General features: G+C 42.9%; 3 protein-coding genes across 3 annotated transcripts; 1 reads left to right on the forward strand and 2 right to left on the reverse strand.

Moving 5' to 3' along the window:
• The first annotated feature begins 373 nt into the window (after positions 1-373).
• spo (spook) lies at positions 374-2274 on the forward strand. The gene has a single exon (XM_017182795.3). It carries the CDS (start codon positions 398-400, stop codon positions 2030-2032), a length of 1635 nt encoding a protein of 544 aa, XP_017038284.1. The 5' UTR covers positions 374-397; the 3' UTR covers positions 2033-2274.
• On the reverse strand, positions 2252-8984 carry l(3)psg2 (lethal (3) persistent salivary gland 2). Its single transcript, XM_017182794.3, has 3 exons — positions 7913-8984; positions 3755-7852; positions 2252-3686 (listed from the first exon to the last, which is right to left on the reverse strand). Exons 1-3 carry the CDS (start codon positions 8650-8652, stop codon positions 2678-2680), a joined length of 5847 nt encoding a protein of 1948 aa, XP_017038283.1. The 5' UTR covers positions 8653-8984; the 3' UTR covers positions 2252-2677.
• Positions 8985-9397: 413 nt separating this feature from the next.
• LOC108085992 (vesicle-associated membrane protein-associated protein A-like) lies at positions 9398-10294 on the reverse strand. Its single transcript, XM_017182793.3, has 2 exons — positions 10152-10294; positions 9398-10089 (listed from the first exon to the last, which is right to left on the reverse strand). The coding sequence occupies exon 2, from the start codon at positions 10059-10061 to the stop codon at positions 9507-9509; it is 555 nt and encodes a 184-aa protein (XP_017038282.1). The 5' UTR covers positions 10062-10089; positions 10152-10294; the 3' UTR covers positions 9398-9506.
• Between the last annotated feature and the right edge of the window lie 8076 nt (positions 10295-18370).

An 18370-nucleotide genomic window follows, 5' to 3' on the forward strand; every position in this document is an offset into this window, starting at 1 on the left:
TAAAAATAAATACCGCTTGTTCAGCTAATTTCAAAATGGGTCACTCTGGGATCATAAAATGAAAATTGGTTCTCGAAAGAATTAATACAAAATTAAAATGCAATATTGCAGATGGTATTTCCATGTTCCCTGGTCGAACTTGAATATTCGTGCTGACCTCTAAGCGGAATGGGATGGGAAGGGAAGGGAGACACACATAAAGACCTTCTTAACAACCAAAACAAATCAGGTAGCGAGTAACGGCCCACTCCAGCAGGCAGGTAAGACAGTGGTAAGTAAGTCCTCACCCCACAAAATGGGAAAGTGATTTCCCGAAGCCTGAGGTTACCTGCTGATCGATTTTGCTGACCGTCGTCAGTTGCGTTTTGCATTCTCTACTTTCAACAACTAAGCGAAAATGTTCGCGACTGTAACTGTGGCTTATACCGTTTTAGGCATTTTAATAAGTGTGGTCATTACGTCTTACGTGCGCATTTTTTACGGGGCCCAGCGGCGGGTTAATCAGCCCCTTAAGAATGCCCTTTCCACGGGACAGAATCAGAAGATGAAGAAATATAGTCAAGCGCCTGGACCACGTCCTTGGCCCATCATTGGCAACCTTCACCTGCTGGATCGCTACAGGGACACTCCCTTTGCGGGCTTCACGGAGCTGGCCAAGCAGTTCGGCGACATTTACTCGCTGACCTTTGGCCATACCCGCTGCCTGGTGGTAAACAATCTGGAGCTGATCCGCGAGGTCTTGAACCAGAACGGCAAGGTGATGAGTGGACGACCGGACTTTCTGCGTTATCACAAACTGTTTGGGGGAGAGCGTAGCAACTCTCTGGCCCTCTGCGATTGGTCGCAGCTCCAGCAGAAGCGAAGGAACCTCGCGCGACGCCACTGTTCTCCAAGGGAGTCCTCGTCCTTCTATGTGAAAATGTCCGAGATCGGTTGTGCCGAGATGGAGCACTGGAACCGAGAGCTCAGGGAACAGCTAGTGGCCGGAGAACCCATGGAAATAAAGTCACTGATCCTCAAGGCATGCGCCAATATGTTCAGCCAGTATATGTGCTCCCTGAGGTTCGATTACCAGGACAAGGAGTTTGAGCAGATTGTTCAGTACTTTGACGAGATCTTCTGGGAGATCAACCAGGGACACCCGCTGGATTTTCTGCCCTGGTTGTCTCCCTTCTATCAGCGGCACCTCAACAAGATAACCAACTGGTCGACGACCATCCGAAAGTTCATCTTGGATAGGATTATCAGCCACAGGGAGCTGAACGTGGATGTGGATGAGCCGGATAGGGATTTCACAGATGCTCTGCTCAAGAGCATCGTTGAGGACAAGGAGGTCTCCCGGAATACCATAATCTTCATGCTGGAGGACTTTGTTGGTGGCCATTCGGCAGTGGGTAATCTGGTGATGCTAGTGCTGGCCTATATAGCCAGGGATCAGGATATAGGCAAGAGAATCCAGGAGGAAATTGATGGCTTGACATCACCGGAGAAGCCACAAATCAGCTTGATGGATATGAACGAAATGCCATATACAATGGCCACTATATTCGAGGTGCTGAGGTACTCTTCTTCCCCAATTGTTCCTCATGTCACCACCGAGGATGCAGTGATCTCTGGCTATGGGGTAACCAAGGGCACCCTTGTCTTTATCAACAATTATGTGCTCAATACTAGCGAGAAGAACTGGGTTAATCCCCAAGAGTTTAATCCTCAAAGATTTTTGGAGAAATCGCACAGGAGAAACTCTCATAAGGGTTCGGGATCGGATTCGGGCTTTGAAAGCGACACGGAGAAGCTTCAGTTAAGGAAAAACATTCCACACTTTCTGCCTTTTAGCATTGGCAAGAGGACCTGCATTGGCCAGAATCTGGTAAGAGGATTTGGTTTCCTTATACTGGCCAACATCCTGCAGAGATATGATGTGAGCAGCCACGATTCATCTACGATTCAGATAAGTCCCGAGAGCTTGGCCCTGCCAGCCAAGTGCTTTCCTTTGGTTCTAAGGCCCAGGGAAAAGATGGATTCGAAATGAAATCATATAAATTCTTTGATAATCCTGAGGAGAAACAATTAGCCCTTTCATTTGCTTTTAATTAGAATTAAGTCTCTTCCACCTCTTCTAATAGGAAGTTACTTAATAAACAAAAAAAAATATATATAGATATATATCAAATTGATATTGATTTGTACAAGGTTCAGCGAGAAATTATAACGAAATAGTTGAACTATTTGAATGGGAATAAAACTGAAATTTACTTTTCATTAACTCAAGGCAAAGACATTTGTATTTGTAAACACTAACACACGCACACACCTCACATACATACATTTGTTTGTAAGATTAGATTTAATTCGAATATAATTTCATTAGACTAAGCAATGACTCAGATATACGTATAATTGTAATGTTTACACCGTATGTTAATTCGTGTATAATTCTTAAGCGAACTATTTACATTTTTATTTTCTTGCAGAAATCAAAGTCGAACCATAATTATGTTTAAAAATATATAGAGCGTATAAAACCTAAAACGATTTCTATCTGTAAATGCGATTTGTTCACAAAATTGTCAGAAAATGGAAACTAATTTAACTTGGAAATAATTCAAAGGATCAATTGGAGTGTTAAAATTAAAATTATCTATTAAACAAATTTATTGGCTAAAAAATGGGACTTCTACTGCACCTCCACCTCGACCCCCTGTTGTTCCACTGCCTCTGCTTTGGCCTCAAGCTTAGCCTCACCCTCAGTCTCTTTGAGATCATTGCCACCCTGCTCTGGACTCGCCATCCCACTACCATCGTCCACATCCAGAGTCTTGGGCAGCGGTCCCAATTGCTGCAGTATATCCACCGGCATTATCTCGGTGATGGTGGGCACAGATTTCACCGTAAACTGAGTGGGCAGGTCGGGTAGTATGGGCAGTAGCTCAGGTAATGGTGGCGGCGTGAAGAAGGGAGCTATCATGGCCGGCGGTGGCGTGGAGGCAGCTGGTGCAGGCACTGCCACAGGAGGCACAGGAACAGGTACCGGAACAGGCGAGGGCTGGACATAACCCTGATAGCCATGATTGCCTAGCACTGGGATAGCATGCGCCACTGGGGACAGCGCAGCTCCACCAGCCATCGGAGGTGGTCCACTCAGGTAATAGGGCATCCCATCGGGCATGGCCATGGGCATGGGCAGCGGTGGCGGTGGATGTTTGCTGAAGAACTCCTTAAGCATGGCCGCCTTGGTGGCCGGATCTACATGGGCAGGAATATTTGGCGGGCGATGGCGCATAAAGCCCGGAGGAAACGGAGGCAAACGACCCGTCTTGATCAGCATGGCAAAGTGCTTGGGGTCGAACGGAGGGCGGAGGTTGGGTCGCAGGACCCGTGAGTGAGTCTTCACAATGGCTCCCTTGAGGGGATCGTAGTGGAAGTAACGGAACTTGGGCTTCTTCTGCACCAGCACGGGCTTCTCCTGGTTGGTGGGCCTCGGTGTGAGCGGCGGCGGTGGTGGGGGCAGGGCAAGCAGCTCGTCCCGAATCTGCTGCAGTCTGGCGGCGGCACGAGAGCGACGCTCTTGATATTGACATAAAGCACGATCCACCGCTAGCGATACAATGGCTCGGTCCTCGCTCTCGCTCTCGTAGTTGGGCAGCACATTGTCCACGAAGTTCACACGCTTTCGCTTGGGTTTGCTGTTGAGAAAAGGAGAAAAATGTAAATAAAAATCTCTAAAAAAAAGTTCTCTCAATCTTAAACTTACCTTTCATCCTCCAAAGGTTCCTCTGCTGCCACTGGCATGAGGCTTGCCTCCTTCACTGCCAAGGCCTCACCCGTGGGCACAATCTCCAAGACATTGCCCTTTTGAACGGCCACTGGCCCTACAGGAGCCATGGGCAGTTCCCTGAGCACCGACGAGGATCCCAGCAGCTGAGGTGAACCCATCTCACCCGGATAATCACCATAAATGTGGGCATAACCCTCCGTGAACTGGGCATAGGCCTGCTCCATGTTGTAGGCGGAATCCATGTAGGCGGCGTATGTATCATAGCCGGCGCCCGTGGGATCCTGATACTCCTGCTGCATCAGCGACATGTTGTAGTAGTAGGCGGCCGCCTCCATGCCCTGATTCTCGCCGAAATAGTCAGCAAAGCTTTGGCCTCCATCCCTGGGCGAACGGAATCGCGGGGATCTGGAGCGGGAGCGGCTTCTCCTGCGGGTGGGTGAGCGGGAATGCGACCAACTGCGTCGCATGGGCGGAGAGGGTGGCTTAAATGGCAGTGGCGAGCGGCGATCCCTGTCCCGATCCCGTTCCCGCTCCCTTTCTCTTGTCAAGGAACGTCGTAGACGCGGGTGAGGTGGTGATCGGGGTCCAGCAATTTTATGGGGGCCAGGAGAAAGAGATCCCCGTCTGCGGTTACCCACAGTCAAAGGTGGACGTCTTCGGCGATTAGGACTTCTGCTGCGGGTTCGACTCCTAGTCAGGCTGCGACTGTGGCTCCTTCCCATTTTGGTTGCTGGTGCCGCACCTGATCCACCGCTGTTCCTCTTAGCGAAACGCGAACCTCTTCTGGGCGACGGAGGACGCCATCGCTTGGGACTCGGGGAACGGGACTTTGGCCTCAGACTGCGACGCTTCGATATATTTCGGGAGCTGGAACGCGAACGAGATCTGCGACGATTAGCCGATGGTGGTGGTGGGCTCCTTAGAACCCTGGGCTTTGAGCGGGTTTCTACAATTGTGGGCTTCACTATAGCTATCTCCTTGGGCGGCTTTTGGCTTGGCAACGGCAGGGAAACCGTTGGCTTCGGCTGCTGTTCCGTTTCATCCTTGTCGAAAATGGCAGATTTACTTGTCAATTTCAGTCGCGAAATGGTCATCTTGATGGCCCCCCGATTGGCATCAAAGATGCTATTGACAGGAGCGGGGGGTTCTACTTGCGGAGCTTCCATTTGCTGCTGCTGCTGCTGGTGATCTTCACTGGAGCTGCTCTTGAGCTCCTGCTTCCTGTACTTGTCCATGATGGCATTGCGTTGCATGAGAAACAGAGACTCCATTTTGAGCAGTTCCTCGGAGATCTCATCGCCCGCATCGTAGTTCTCGCGCATCATTTGAATCCTGGCCAGATTATCCTCCAGACTCTTGAGTTTTCGCAGGTCCTTGCTTACATTGTTCTTCTTTTGCTGCTGCTCCTTGCCAGACTGATCGTCTGGCTGGGACTTGGAGGCTTCTGTTGCTGTGGGAGACTCATCACCCGAAGTGTTTTCATTGGGATCCGCCTCCTCCTCCTCGTCCGAACTGGAGGAGTCGTCGTCATCAGAGTCGCTGCTACTGCTGCTGGAGGATGAACTGTCGGAGCCGGAGGAACTCTCTTCGTTTGTGGAATTGCTCAAGGAACTGTTTTTGGAGGCTTCTTCCTGCATTTCTGCGCTGCCCATCTCTATGCTGTTCATGAATTTGTCGTACAACTCATGGATATTGCTCATGGGCAGGTTGGCCTTGGCCGCTTTGGAGCGGGGAGGTGGCGTGCTGTTGGCATTCCACAGGGCATTTGAGTCGTCTTCATCCTCGTCGTAGTCATCATTGAATTGGGCAGGGGGCGGCGGTAGAGGCGTGATGTTTGCAGGGGGATTAGTATTGGGAGCAGAAGCAGGAGCAGCAGCAGGAGCAGGAGTTGGGGTGACCGGAGCAGCGTTCTTTGGCATGCTGGATATGGAATCATCATTCTCCCAGTTGTCTATATAGTCGTCCGTGTCTGGGCTTTCCTGCTCCTTGGCCAAAGGCGGCGGGGCATTCGCTGCCACTGCTCCATTCCTCACCAGCACCTCCTCATTTCCATCCCGGTCCTCCCTTGGCGGAGTTGCATTGCGTTCCACTTTGATGCGGGTCACTGTAAACGTTTTCTGAGGCGGCGGTGGCGGTGTTAGATCCTTCTCAATCTTTATGCTGATATCCCTGAACTCCTGGCCTGTCCTGCTCGCCAGCGATTCACTCTCGCGTTCCAGATCTTTATCCCAGTCTTCTTCGCTTTCGCTGGCGCAACGACTGCCGCCGTTTCTATGGAACGAATAGGAATTTCTCTCCTTGCTTAATACTGATTCGCGGTTAAAGGGGTTTACGTAGCGCCGCTGCTGTGTCTCTTTTTCCACCTTGATCTCCTTGGGTGCTTCCTTCCGCTCCTTGTACTCGTTGGTGCGCCGAATAAGCTTCTCCTTGGTGGCCAGCAAAGCCTCCAAGTGCAAATCATTATCATCGTCCTCGAGCAGAGCGCCAATTCTGCTGTGAATCTCGCTGGCCTTGAGCAGGGGCGTCAGCTTGGTGGGTGGAGCAATGGGTGTAGTAACTGGTGTCGCCTTCAATGGCGGCGTGGTGCTTCTTTCGATGATCACAGCTGGAGCTGAGACAGCTACAGTGGCAGTGTTCGATCTTGGCGGTGAGTCAGCGAAAATATCAAAGACCTTGGGGGTCTTGGGGGTGTCGCTGGCTGGAGGAGTCTGCCCACGCTGCTGGGGTGGCGTCATTGGAGGTGTGCCCTCCTGGCGTGTCCCAGCGGGAGTAGACTCGCTCTTGATGTGAGTTTGACTCGCATTCCCGAAGGAATCGAGAGGAGTGGCCGCTCTTCTGGACCGGCTTTCCTTGTGGGTGTCCAACGGCTTCTCCCCCAAGTGATCCCTGGACTTTTCATGCTTGCTATGTCTACCCTTCTCTCTTGACCTTTCTTGGGAGTATCTTTCCCGGGATCGCTCTCTCTGCTTGTCCCGGGAACGTTGTCGTCTTCGTTCGGGTAGCCTGTCCTTTGGGGTTTCTGTGATGTTTTCTTTTTTATCCCTCAATTCTTTCTGACTTCTTTCTGCGGATTTTTCGTGGATTCTTTCTTTGCTACTTCTTCGGTTGCGGGTATTTTCTTTAGATTTTTCCCTGTGATTTTCCCTAGATCTTTCGCGCTGCCTAATCTTTGATTTATCCATGAATTTATCAGACTTGTCTGGGATTTCTTTTGACTTATACTGAGGCTCATTTTCTGTTTCTTTAGATCTACCTCTTGTGTGCTTCTCCTTACGATCCTGGAACTTTTCCAGCAGCTTTTCTTTGGATCTAGACCTGTCCTTAGTCCTTGCTCTTCTGTGATCTCTATCCCTTGAACGTTCTCGAGTCTTGCCCCTCTTTTGATCTTTCTCCTGGGACATTTTCCTGTCTTTTCCTCGAGGTTGGTCCTTCTCAGAGACAGATTTCCCTATTGTTGAATTCCCCTCCCTGTTTTTCTCCCTCTTTTGATCCCTCTCCCTGCTTTTTTCCCTCTTTTGATCCCTTTCCCTGCTTTTCTCCCTCGTTTTCCCTCGCGCTTGATCTCTTCCCCGAGATCGTTCTCTCGTTTTGTCTTTGCTGGGATCTCTTTCACCTGATTTTCCTCTGGATTTCCTTTGTGGAGATGCTTTCCTGGACTTTTCTCTCTTGAACTCCCTCTCCTTTGATCTCTCTCTTGTCTTTCCACGGGTTAAATCCCTGTCCTTAGACTTCTCCCTAGCTCTTTCAAGAGAAGATTCTCTTGTTGAATCTCTTGCCTGAGATCTCTCCCTGGTCTTTCCTCGGCTTTGAGCTCTTTCCTTCTCCTTTGATTTGTACATTGTCTTTCCACTGGCTGTTATATTCTGCTGGGATTGGGATTCTTCCCCGGACCTTTCCCTCAATGGATCCGGTGGTTCTGAAGCATTCTTCTCCTTCTCATCGCTGGCGGCAGGATCCTTTGACTTAACTGCAGTTGTATTCTCCGCTTTTTGCTGGCAATCCTTATGCTTGGCACTTGCGCACTCGGGAATCAGATTGAAGGTAAAGGACACAGCCGGCTGCAGCGTGGTCCAGCTGAAAGGAAAAACATAATTTCTGCATATCTCTTATGTATCTTCTCAATGAAACTCTTACCTTAGCTCCGATTGGGGTCGCTTACAGCGTTTAAGATTGTTGCCTACACTTCCTGGTCCTGGTCCTCCTGGTGGAAGCTGAGCTGTGCCCGGTGGCAGCACAGGGGGCTGCCCACCCATGCGAATCGGTGTCGGGGGCCGACCAAAGAACGGCGGTCGCATGCCCCGCGGTCCGCCCCTGGCCATTCGGGGCATGAAGCCCATGCGGGGGAAATCAAAGCAGGAAGGCGGAGCTCTCATATGGAATCTCAGGGGACTTAGGCCCAGAAACGGAGTGGGCGGCGCCTGGGGTAAGGCCGCAGCAGCAGCCGCCTCCGCCTGCTTCTCCTTTCGCGCCTGCTGCACATCCTCCACGCTCTTCAGATCCTCCACCGAAGAGTCCGTGTCCGAGTAGAGACCCTCACTGTCATCGGCCTCGTCCATGGGCGTTTCCTGCGAACCATTCTCTTTGCGGGCCAGGTCATGAAGGGCTCCATCGGCGTCCTTGATGTGGTTGTGACTGTTTAGGGTCTTGCGCAGCGTCTTGCCCAGCAGCATCTGCTTCTTGAGGGCGGGACTGGACGAGAGGCGGTGGTGCGGCGGGGTCACCACTTCTCCCGGTTCCAGGCTGTTGCTTGTGTCCCCGTCCTGCAAAGCCTCGGGTGGCGGCTGCTTCGATGAGGGGGCTACTTCCAGATCAGAGGATCCTCCTCCAATGGCGGACTCCGGCGCTGCTGCTCCTCCTACGGCTGAGTGCGACATCTTTGCATCCGGCGACCTCGAATCGGTTTTTCTCCCTCTCCCTCTCTCTCTGTCACTCTCTATGTGTGTGTGTGTGTCGCTTGTTCTTCGCCTCTCCCCCTTTTTGTTTGGGAGCACACGCTTTCTTTCTCAATGGCGGCGCCGCGTTGGTTTTCCACGCCTTTTCCTCGCCCCCAGTCGCCGGATCGATGGTCAGGAGCGAGCGGTGGTCGTCGTCGTCGGTTGCACGATACAAATTATACAAGGTAACGTGCATTTCGTGCTCCCCTTGCCCTCATTGTTTTGTTTTTTTTGCCGACGAGACTTTTATAATTCTATCATGGTTGAAAAGCTATCGATTGTCTGGGTATCGAATGGAATTGAACTTTATATGCGATACTATCGATGCTATCGATATTGGTAGTAATTTTAATTATAATTATATTATTATCTATAAAATATTATTTAATTTATTATTATTTATAGTATAATTTCTTAGTTCGACAAGTGATGAAAATAGTGGGGGAAATAAATCGATATTTTCCTCGCACAGTCTGGCAACGTCAAAATAAGTTACGTAAGTGTGGCCAAATTTCAGAATTGTCAACGGAAATGCGCGATTTTTATGAAATTCGAAACTAAACAAACTCTGCATTTCTGATATTTTCAATATTGCATTATAATTACATAAAAAAAAAAATTAAATTATCCCGGGAACCGCTTTCTGAATAATATTTTTAAATTGGATGAAATTGCAAAAGTAATCTTCTATATCAATGGCACTTCGCTTTTATTGGTATAAACATAAGTTAGTGTATATATTTTTTAGCCAAAAAACAGAAGTAATAGCAATTGAATACACCATACATTTCAAATTATTGGTTTCCATAAAAAACCGCTAGGAAAGCGGCGGCCATGATAGGTATAAACATAAAGAACTTAAAGAAGTTTTGATAACCATAAATCTTAATCTCCCGGTTATCTGAGATACTGATCTGCTCTTCCTCTCTTGCCTCAAAGCCGGAAAAGAAACCACCGGCCAGGACGTAATGGTTCTCCAACTCACACTTGATCTTGGCCGTCCATAGTGTCCCTTCCTGCACCTTCCAGCAACCTTGCAGATAGTGATCTGCGCGAAAGACCACGGCCGCCTGGATAATTAACATGAGGCTCTGCTGGTCAAAATCCCCGTCAATGGGCTTCAGAAAAACTTCCACGGTGACCTTCTCGCCGGGCGCTAGAAGCCCGGTATTGGGATGCAAGAAGAACATTTCAGGCGTAGTGGCTCTTAGCTTAAATGACACGCTCTGGATCTTCCTGGGATTCTCGATAACAACGGTCTTCCTCACCACACGGTTGAAGGGACCCTCGAAGACAATAGCGTCTCCCGGGGTCAGGTACAGCAGTGCCGGCTTCTTGTTGTCGCTCATCGTAATTCGTTTGTGTTATTCAGTTATCCTCAAAGGAAAAAAAATAAAAGATTTTAGAAATGTAGAAGCGTAAGCCGTTTGACAACTTACTGAATGAAAAATTCGGACAAGAGTGAAATTAGTAGCGCTTGTATCATAATTTGTATGATTGACGTAAGATATCATTTCGATATTAATCTCTGTTCGTTTTTTTTGGTCTGACAACCTGCATTTTTAAACCATAGTTAAAACCCCTGAAATGGCAAAAGGTATTTGAAATATCCCGAAACTCGCATAACTATCAAATAAAAAACGTATATAAAATATTAATTATTTACTGTTTAAAATAGTGCGGAAACAGGAGGATATTATTTGATTTTAAAAGCTTCTAAAACTGTTTTCGTTCTAGAAAACAAAGGTAATAACGTAACATTTACGGTTATAGTTGCCACCCTACCAACTTTGTAATAAATTGAACTAAACAACAAACTTTTACATGCTCTAGGGGTTCCAGTAACTGTGCGAAATGTAATCAAACACCCAAATGCACTTTACCGCTGCACACTGCACTTATTTCCGCTTCCTCCTGCCGGCTACCGGCAATCACTCAAATGCGAAGTGCAAATAAATGACAAATTACAATAGCGGTGGTTGTGCCCGCTAAACACAAATACGGAGAGATGCACAGAAAAATGTGTAATAAGCTTGAATTTAAGTGAAGCGAAACGGGGGAATAACCGCCGCGATGCAAAGATTATGACATTGCCCTCCGGCGAACAACAAATAATAGCTTTTTCTGAGACATCCCTAATACGGAAAAGATTGCCTGGAGATTGTCTCTAAATGCAAAATGTCACTTTATGATTTTACTAATCTGCACTGAGATAAAATTAAATAATACTATATAAATATACTAAATAATACTACTAATACAATAAATAACACACAAATATTGTCTTGAAATAAATGCTAAAATTAACATTTTTGATGATAAGCAAGGGATTCCCTATTGACCTAAGTAAAACATTTGATCTTTAGCAAATTTCTAGTTATAAATCAGTAGTAGTTTTTGTAAATGTATTATGTCTAATAAATATAATTCAACTTAGGGGATTTTTTGCTCATACGATTTTAAATTTTATTACTAAGTCAAGGGACAAAAAACCCTTCAACGCGTTTATAAATTGTAAAAGGGCGTGTTTCATGTGATGGATGTATACAATGTATTTTAGAGGTTTGTTTTGCTTTTAATTTACGAGTGTCTCTCTTGAAGTTGACTTGAGAACTGCTGAAACTTTTAATCATTTTAATTGACTTTATTTTTTACAGTTTATTTGAGGGCAAAATTACAAATAAAATGTTGTACCTCTTCTAGAATTTTAGAATATACATTTGTTGATATTATAATTTGATTTATATTTAATTATGGATACCCTCGATAATTATAAATACCTCAAAATTTACCTTGATTACCTTGATATTCAGCAAATTAAATTAATAAACCATCAATGATCACTATAATAGAGGTCCTGTAATTCCCTATATAAATTACATTTCAATCTTATGTTACCTTTAAAACTAATTTACTGGCAAACCAGGTATATCTTGGACTTATTAAATTATTAAATTTTCCTCTAGGTGCCCCTCAGCTGCCACCGAATGCCGGCAGCACTCAATGTTTTTCTTTCTTTTGTGGATTTGCATGTGCAACTTTCACCTGGCGCTGCCACGACAGCTGTCGACGCCGACGATGGAGTCGCTGCTGCAGCGCTCTGGCAGAGGCGAAAGGTGCAAATTAATTTGTGGCGCCCCACAATAACCTTCCTCACTCCGGCTGCCCCGCCATCATTACGAGCGTCGTAATCTGCTGCATTTGAAGCCATTTTTCCTTCATTTTCTTAGCTTTGTCGTCGGCTCAAAGCTTGCCCAAAAAACCCATCCCCGAATGTAACGTGTTATCTCAATTTGAAGATCTTCAACTGCTAAGTGGATGTGCAGGCGAAAAAAGCTGCTACCATTGTTTGAGAATGTCGAAAAATCAACTTGGATGTCCCCCGGTACAAATCTCATTATGTGTGTGTGTCTTCTCTGGCGGATCTTCAAGCAAGGGCTTTGACTTTGGGGCTTTCTGTGACCACGAGACTTCTCGAATCTGGCACTTGGGTGCGAAAGCCTTGGGCAGTATAGTACTTTGGGTGCTCTTTGTCCTGAAGATGAGAAGAACAGAAGTAAACAACCAAAGGTGAGATAAAGGTAAAGGTGAGACATATTGAAGAAAGATGCGGAAATATTTGACTCACAATGAATCAGTCACAAAACCCTCCAAAAAAGAAGCAGGAGTAATTAATTAATTGGAATCGTGATTACTAGGTTCTTAAGAAATGCTTAAGTTAATTTTGAGTTTTTTTTATAAAGAAACTAAATAGAAAATAATTATTATTGTTAAATACCCAGCTTTTAGTTTGTACAAACAAAACATAGCCTACTTTTAGGGGGCTCACTACACGGCGTGTACTTATTTTAAAGATTTTTTTGCAAAAGATTCAAAAAATATTGAATAGAAATATAAATTATGTTCGGAATTAAAATAATAAACAAGAGAATATTTAATAATAATTCTTAACTAATTATTTTCTAGGAAATACACTACAATTTAACGACATTCGACAGCAATAAAAATATTTATAATTAATAGCACTCTTGACTTCATTAGAAATTTAATAGTTTTATTCAAAGCATCCCACTAATGAAGCTTAAAAGGTCGGTCTTAAAACCGCTCATGCAAGTACTGCGCGTTCTTGCTTCTTTAAACTTTCATAAATCACTTTCCTCAGTAACTGACACCCACCAACTGGCTTCCTCCATTACCGCAAGTCTTTTCAATTAACATTTTTAAATGCCACATTAAGCCAAATATGCACAGCTACAAATGTAGTTAAATGTAGTTAATTTTTTTTCTACATTATTGTATACAAACACATATATTTTCATGATCTGGCCGGGCAATTAATACCACAGAGAAGCGTTAAAAAACGCAACGCTCCATGGGCATCGAGGGCGGCATCGTGGTACTGCTCGAAAAGCAAATACAAAATACAAAGTAAAGTTGGCTTTGACAAATGAGAGCGGTAAATGTTCCAGCCACCGGCAGTTCCAATCCAAAAAGCTTATGGCAATGACGAGTCATTGACATTCGCTGCGATCGCTGTCTGAACTAGAAAACTTACAAATCCGCATTCGAAAAATGTGATAATTGCAATGGAATACAATGTAAAATGAAGGAGAGATGGATAGAAGGGGCTGGATATACCCTTAAATATTTAGAAATATTATAAAAATTGTTAAATTAGTTGTAAAAGATTCGGGGGGTTATACATACATATATCTGAAGGGAGTTGGTGCATTGAAGCATCTGTAGCTTTGATGTACTTGTCTTCTAAAAGATGACCACAGTCTGAAAATAAAAGGTAAAATGTAAAATATTTTCAAAAAATAAAAATACGAACCACAACGAAATGGAAATAATTTGTAGCAGTTTAGAACAAAATAAAAATCTAAAAAATTTTAGCCTTTATTTATATTTATTTACAAACATTATCAGAAAAATAAAGAGAACCTTTCCTAAAGAGTATTAGAATCCACAGCAATATCCATTCATATGCGTGTTAATTTATCTATATACAAATCACTGCACAGAGTTGGTTAGTTTACTCGAAACAGAAGCGTCGCTAATTGGCAGATTTAGCAGGAACAAAAAAAAAGAGGAAAGAGCGGAACAACCTAAATGAAGATCTCTGTCAATTTACGGACTGCTAGGCATACAAAAACCTCCTATTGTTCCTGTCCAAATTGGCTTAATTTATTCGGGCATGCTTTCATCACATGCTCAGTGCCGAAAGGCAGGTAACTCCGACCGACTCAGAGGTGTTAATAGCCGGTCGCACGTTCGCTTCGTTGCCCGCAGAAAGATGCTTGCTTGAGATTCTAAGAACGCAGTTTCTCCACAGAGATGAATACACTGCCGTCTATATGGTATAGTCTATATGGAAGTACACGTAGGAAAAATATATAAAATCCCCTTGACAATCGTTGAAGCATTTGAAATCCAATTGTAATTACTGCTTCGTTCACTCTCCCGTGACCGACTCACGTCAAATGCGATACAAATATTACTCGCTCGCTGCGGGTCTAGGAAGTTGGAATCACTAATTGAGTGGGGAAAAGTTTTAAACAAATCAAGTGGAATATAAAATGTGTATAATTTTGTAGGGGAACCTCATAGAAAAAAAGCAACAAATAATATAGGGTATTTAACAATGTATGGATAATTAAACAGGTCTATTCTTAGATGAGAATTAAAATTGATGTTGAGAAAAGAGAACTAAGTTTATGACTTCTTTAAAATTTATAAGAATTTTATTAGTTGACAAAATTCCTACAAAATGGTTTTAGTCATTTTCTGACTATTTTTTAAATAGCTTTAAATTTTGTATTATCAAATCTGTAGTTATACTTAATTTAAAATAAGTTTTTACTCTCAAAATATTTAAGATTAAGTAGTAATATCTCCTGTAACATAATTTTATGCCCACAACAAAGTCCATTAAAATCTATAGCCCCCAGACATGTTTTTCTTTATCTTTTGCCTTTCATATATTCGTAACTTTTTCGGTTTATTTTGGTTGGTTTGTTTACTATTTTTCTTTTTTATATCGTTATTAGCTAATTTTAGCCAAGCCAAAATGGCGAACAGTGCGAACTGCGCTAACGACCGAAAACTTTTGTGGCCATCGCCGTTGTGTTCGTTTTTTGTGGCTATTATTTATGAGCTTTTTGCGATTTGTTTTGATTTTTTATTTGTAGCCATAGAGCCTCAAAAATCAACTTGTGTTCAGTTATTAGGCACTGGCGGCGCATTGTATTTCTGAGATACTCGCATGTACCCGTCCGATACTTGCATTGAATTTGCTTTTCTCATTCATTTTTCTCGTTTTCAGTTTGTGTGTTTTATGTGCTTCTCTCGGTATATCTCGCTGTATATATCCACTTTACACAATTCCCAGGCCTAAGACGGTGCCACCTCGCCGCTTGGTACCTCCGATCCGGTACCCCGGAACCCGTTCATCCCGTCCCATCCCGTCCCGTACCCAATAAAGTCGCAGTAGTTCCAGCCGGAGACGGAGCCGAGTCCGAATCCAAAGCCGGGTGCCGGTGCCAATTTGCGAGTCAAGCTGAGCGCATCTTTCGACGCTTTTTTTCTCATTTAGCTGAGCTTCAGTAATGATGTTTATAGACGACGAAAAAAACCCCAATCGTAAAACTTGAGAGCCAACAGACCAGACCCTTCAGGGAATTAGATATCGGACTACAGTATACACCCACAGACTCACTTGGTATATTTGTTTTCAATTAATCTGTAAAAAGTTTTCGTTTTCTATTATCTTTGTTTAGTGATTAGGAAGAGATCTTATCAATAATAATAATTTCAAAAGTATATTCAAAGTTTGCCCTTTTGACGTTGACACCTTAATGTTATCAGCTTTCGTTTTTATTATTTCTTTCTAATTTTTAAACGTAGTGATGTGGCTTTAAAAATGATTCTTTATGCCTTATCTCTTTCCAAAGAAAATTGAATTTAATGTATTAAACATGAAAAGTACGTATAATCACGCCTTATCGAAGCTTGTTTAAAATTGATATTTTTTTTTTAATTTCTCTTTATTCTTTGTTTTATTAAAAAATTTTAGAAATCATTTATATATTCCAGTCACAATTTTTATTATTTTTCTACGAACTGAGCAATAAATCACCTATGCCTGACATTTATTATAAAGGCTAAGAAACAGCAGTGATATATATATATATTTTTATACCCTTGCAGGGTATTATAATTTCAGTCAGAAGTTTGCAACGCAGTGAAGGAGACGTTTCCGACCCTATAAAGTATATATATTCTTGATCAGCATCAACAGCCGAGTCGATCTAGCCATGTCCGTCTGTCCGTCTGTCCGTCTGTCCGTCTGTCCGTCTGTTTGTTTCTACGCAAACTAGTCCCTCAGTTTTAAAGCTGTCTGAATGAAACTTTGCATATAGTCTTCTATATACTCTCACTGCTATATATGTCGGAACGGGCCGGATCGGACGACTATATCATATAGCTGCCATACAAATGTTCGATACATTTTTAGAAAAAAAATTATAACTTGGCTGTTTTTCAATATTATTGAATCATTTTTGAGATATAGCCATTTTATATTATTCCAGAATTTTGGTAAAAATTTTATGAAAATCGGACCACTATATCTTATAGCTGCCATAGGAACGATCGGAAAATTAATCGAAAAAACTTATAACTTCGTTGTTTTTCAACGTATTTTAATCTACTTTAAGACATGAGCTTCTGGTATTATTTCAGAATTTTGGTATAAATTTTATGAAAATCGGACGACTATATCTTATAGCTGCCATAGGAACGATAGGGAAAGTAAAAGAAAAATTAGAACTTCGTTGTTTTTCAACGTATTTTTATCTACTTAGAGACATGAGCTTTTAGTATTATTTCAGAATTTTGGGAACAATAATTTGAAAATCGGACAACTATATCATATAGCTGCCATAGAAGCGATCCGTAGATGTAGAGAAAATGTAAAGCTGTGAATGTATAACTGTAACTGTCAAACTGTAAACATAATAAGTATAGGTAAAATGTTATGAAACTCTGTTTAGTGTCTGTTTTCGGCATTATTATTTATAATATAAATATGAAAACCAATCTGCAAGGGTATACAAACTTCGGCGTGCCGAAGTTAGCTTCCTTTCTTGTTTAAAATAATTTGCACAAACTCATAGGAGAAATTAGTCTTAAAAAACCCAAAAAAAAATTATTATTTATATATATATTGTTGTAATACTTAAGTTTTACTGTTCGGTCACAAGAAAAGGTCAGGCACTCCTCATAGCCCCAACCAATTGAATATTAAATAAGTTTGTATCTATCAAAACAACTTAGGGCAGGTCATCATTAGCATCAAGAACCTGAAACTATATAGATGGGTAAATCCAGTTGTTTACAGTTTTATAGAATGCCTGCTAATTTTAAATTTTTAAGAAAGTTATCTACATAATTGAGACCCAGCCGAGTTACCTACTTATCCAAGCCTACTTACCTCCAGACCATATTTTCAATTGAATGATGCAATGAGAAGTGAATTTTTGTTTGCTCATTGTGCCATGCAAATTAGGGGACCCACAAAAAAAGACAGTAATTAATAATGCGGTAGCAACAAAGAAAAGAAAATTTAAATAAAAGCCCTCGCAATTAGAGGGATGCTGTCCCATCTCCACTTTCGAGTTGCATAAACGGAAAACACACAAAGAAAGCCACTCTTTTTTTCGTTCGTTTGTTATTAACTAATCACTTGAGTTTGACCAACTCGCAACTCTGTTTTTATTTTGTTGGTCCGTTGGCTTGTGACATTTTAATCATAAACCCTAGGAATTATGCAATTAACGAAGAGAGTAAAAAAAAACAGATCTCCAGGTTATTACGTAACGGTCGAGGCGGGGTCTTCCATGTTGGGTCACCAAAAAAATAGACAATAGACGAGCATCTAGCATGATACAAAGCCAAGCTGGGGAAAAAGAAGCAAAATCAAAACAAAATCGAAGAGAGGGAGGAAAACTGGTTGGTTGATGGACAGCAACAGGGCGTATGAGCAATGTCCGTATAATTTCAGCAAAATCATTATCAATCAAGATCCAGACTTGTAATGATTTCAATTGCCATGAAAGGTGGTAAGAAAACTGGTTACTATCGAGTACCTAATTGCTCTAAATGCATGGTTTTGCTTTTGATTATATTATTCAAGTATTTTTTTCTTTAGTGAAATGGTCTTTAAGGCTCTATTTATCATCTTTAAAGCGCCTGTTTCATGTATAAATGTACCAAAATCAATGACTTTATTATTAATCAAGATCAGCCTTCTTGTACATATATTTTAAGAGCTATTCCAAGAATTGATTCATCCAAAAAATGGTGGGTAATCTAAGCAAACAGCAGGCGGCGCAGCTGTTCCTGCAATCAAGATGAACGCTGACTATATAGCATAAATGGTAGTAGTAGTATATAGTCTAGTATCTGCAACTGTGTGTAGCACTGGCAAGTGCAGGTACAATCACAATGGAAAAATTCAGCAAAAAATATAACAAAAATAATACGAAAAGCATACAAAAAACTTAATGTTTTTTGTTTCTGCTTTTCGTAAGCAACTTTGAGTGGTGGTGCAACAACAACTGCCGCCGACGAGTTGCAGTCGCCGCTACAACAACTT

Source organism: Drosophila kikkawai, chromosome 3L (genome assembly GCF_030179895.1).
Source record: "Drosophila kikkawai strain 14028-0561.14 chromosome 3L, DkikHiC1v2, whole genome shotgun sequence".
NCBI classification, from domain to species: Eukaryota; Metazoa; Arthropoda; class Insecta; order Diptera; family Drosophilidae; genus Drosophila; species Drosophila kikkawai.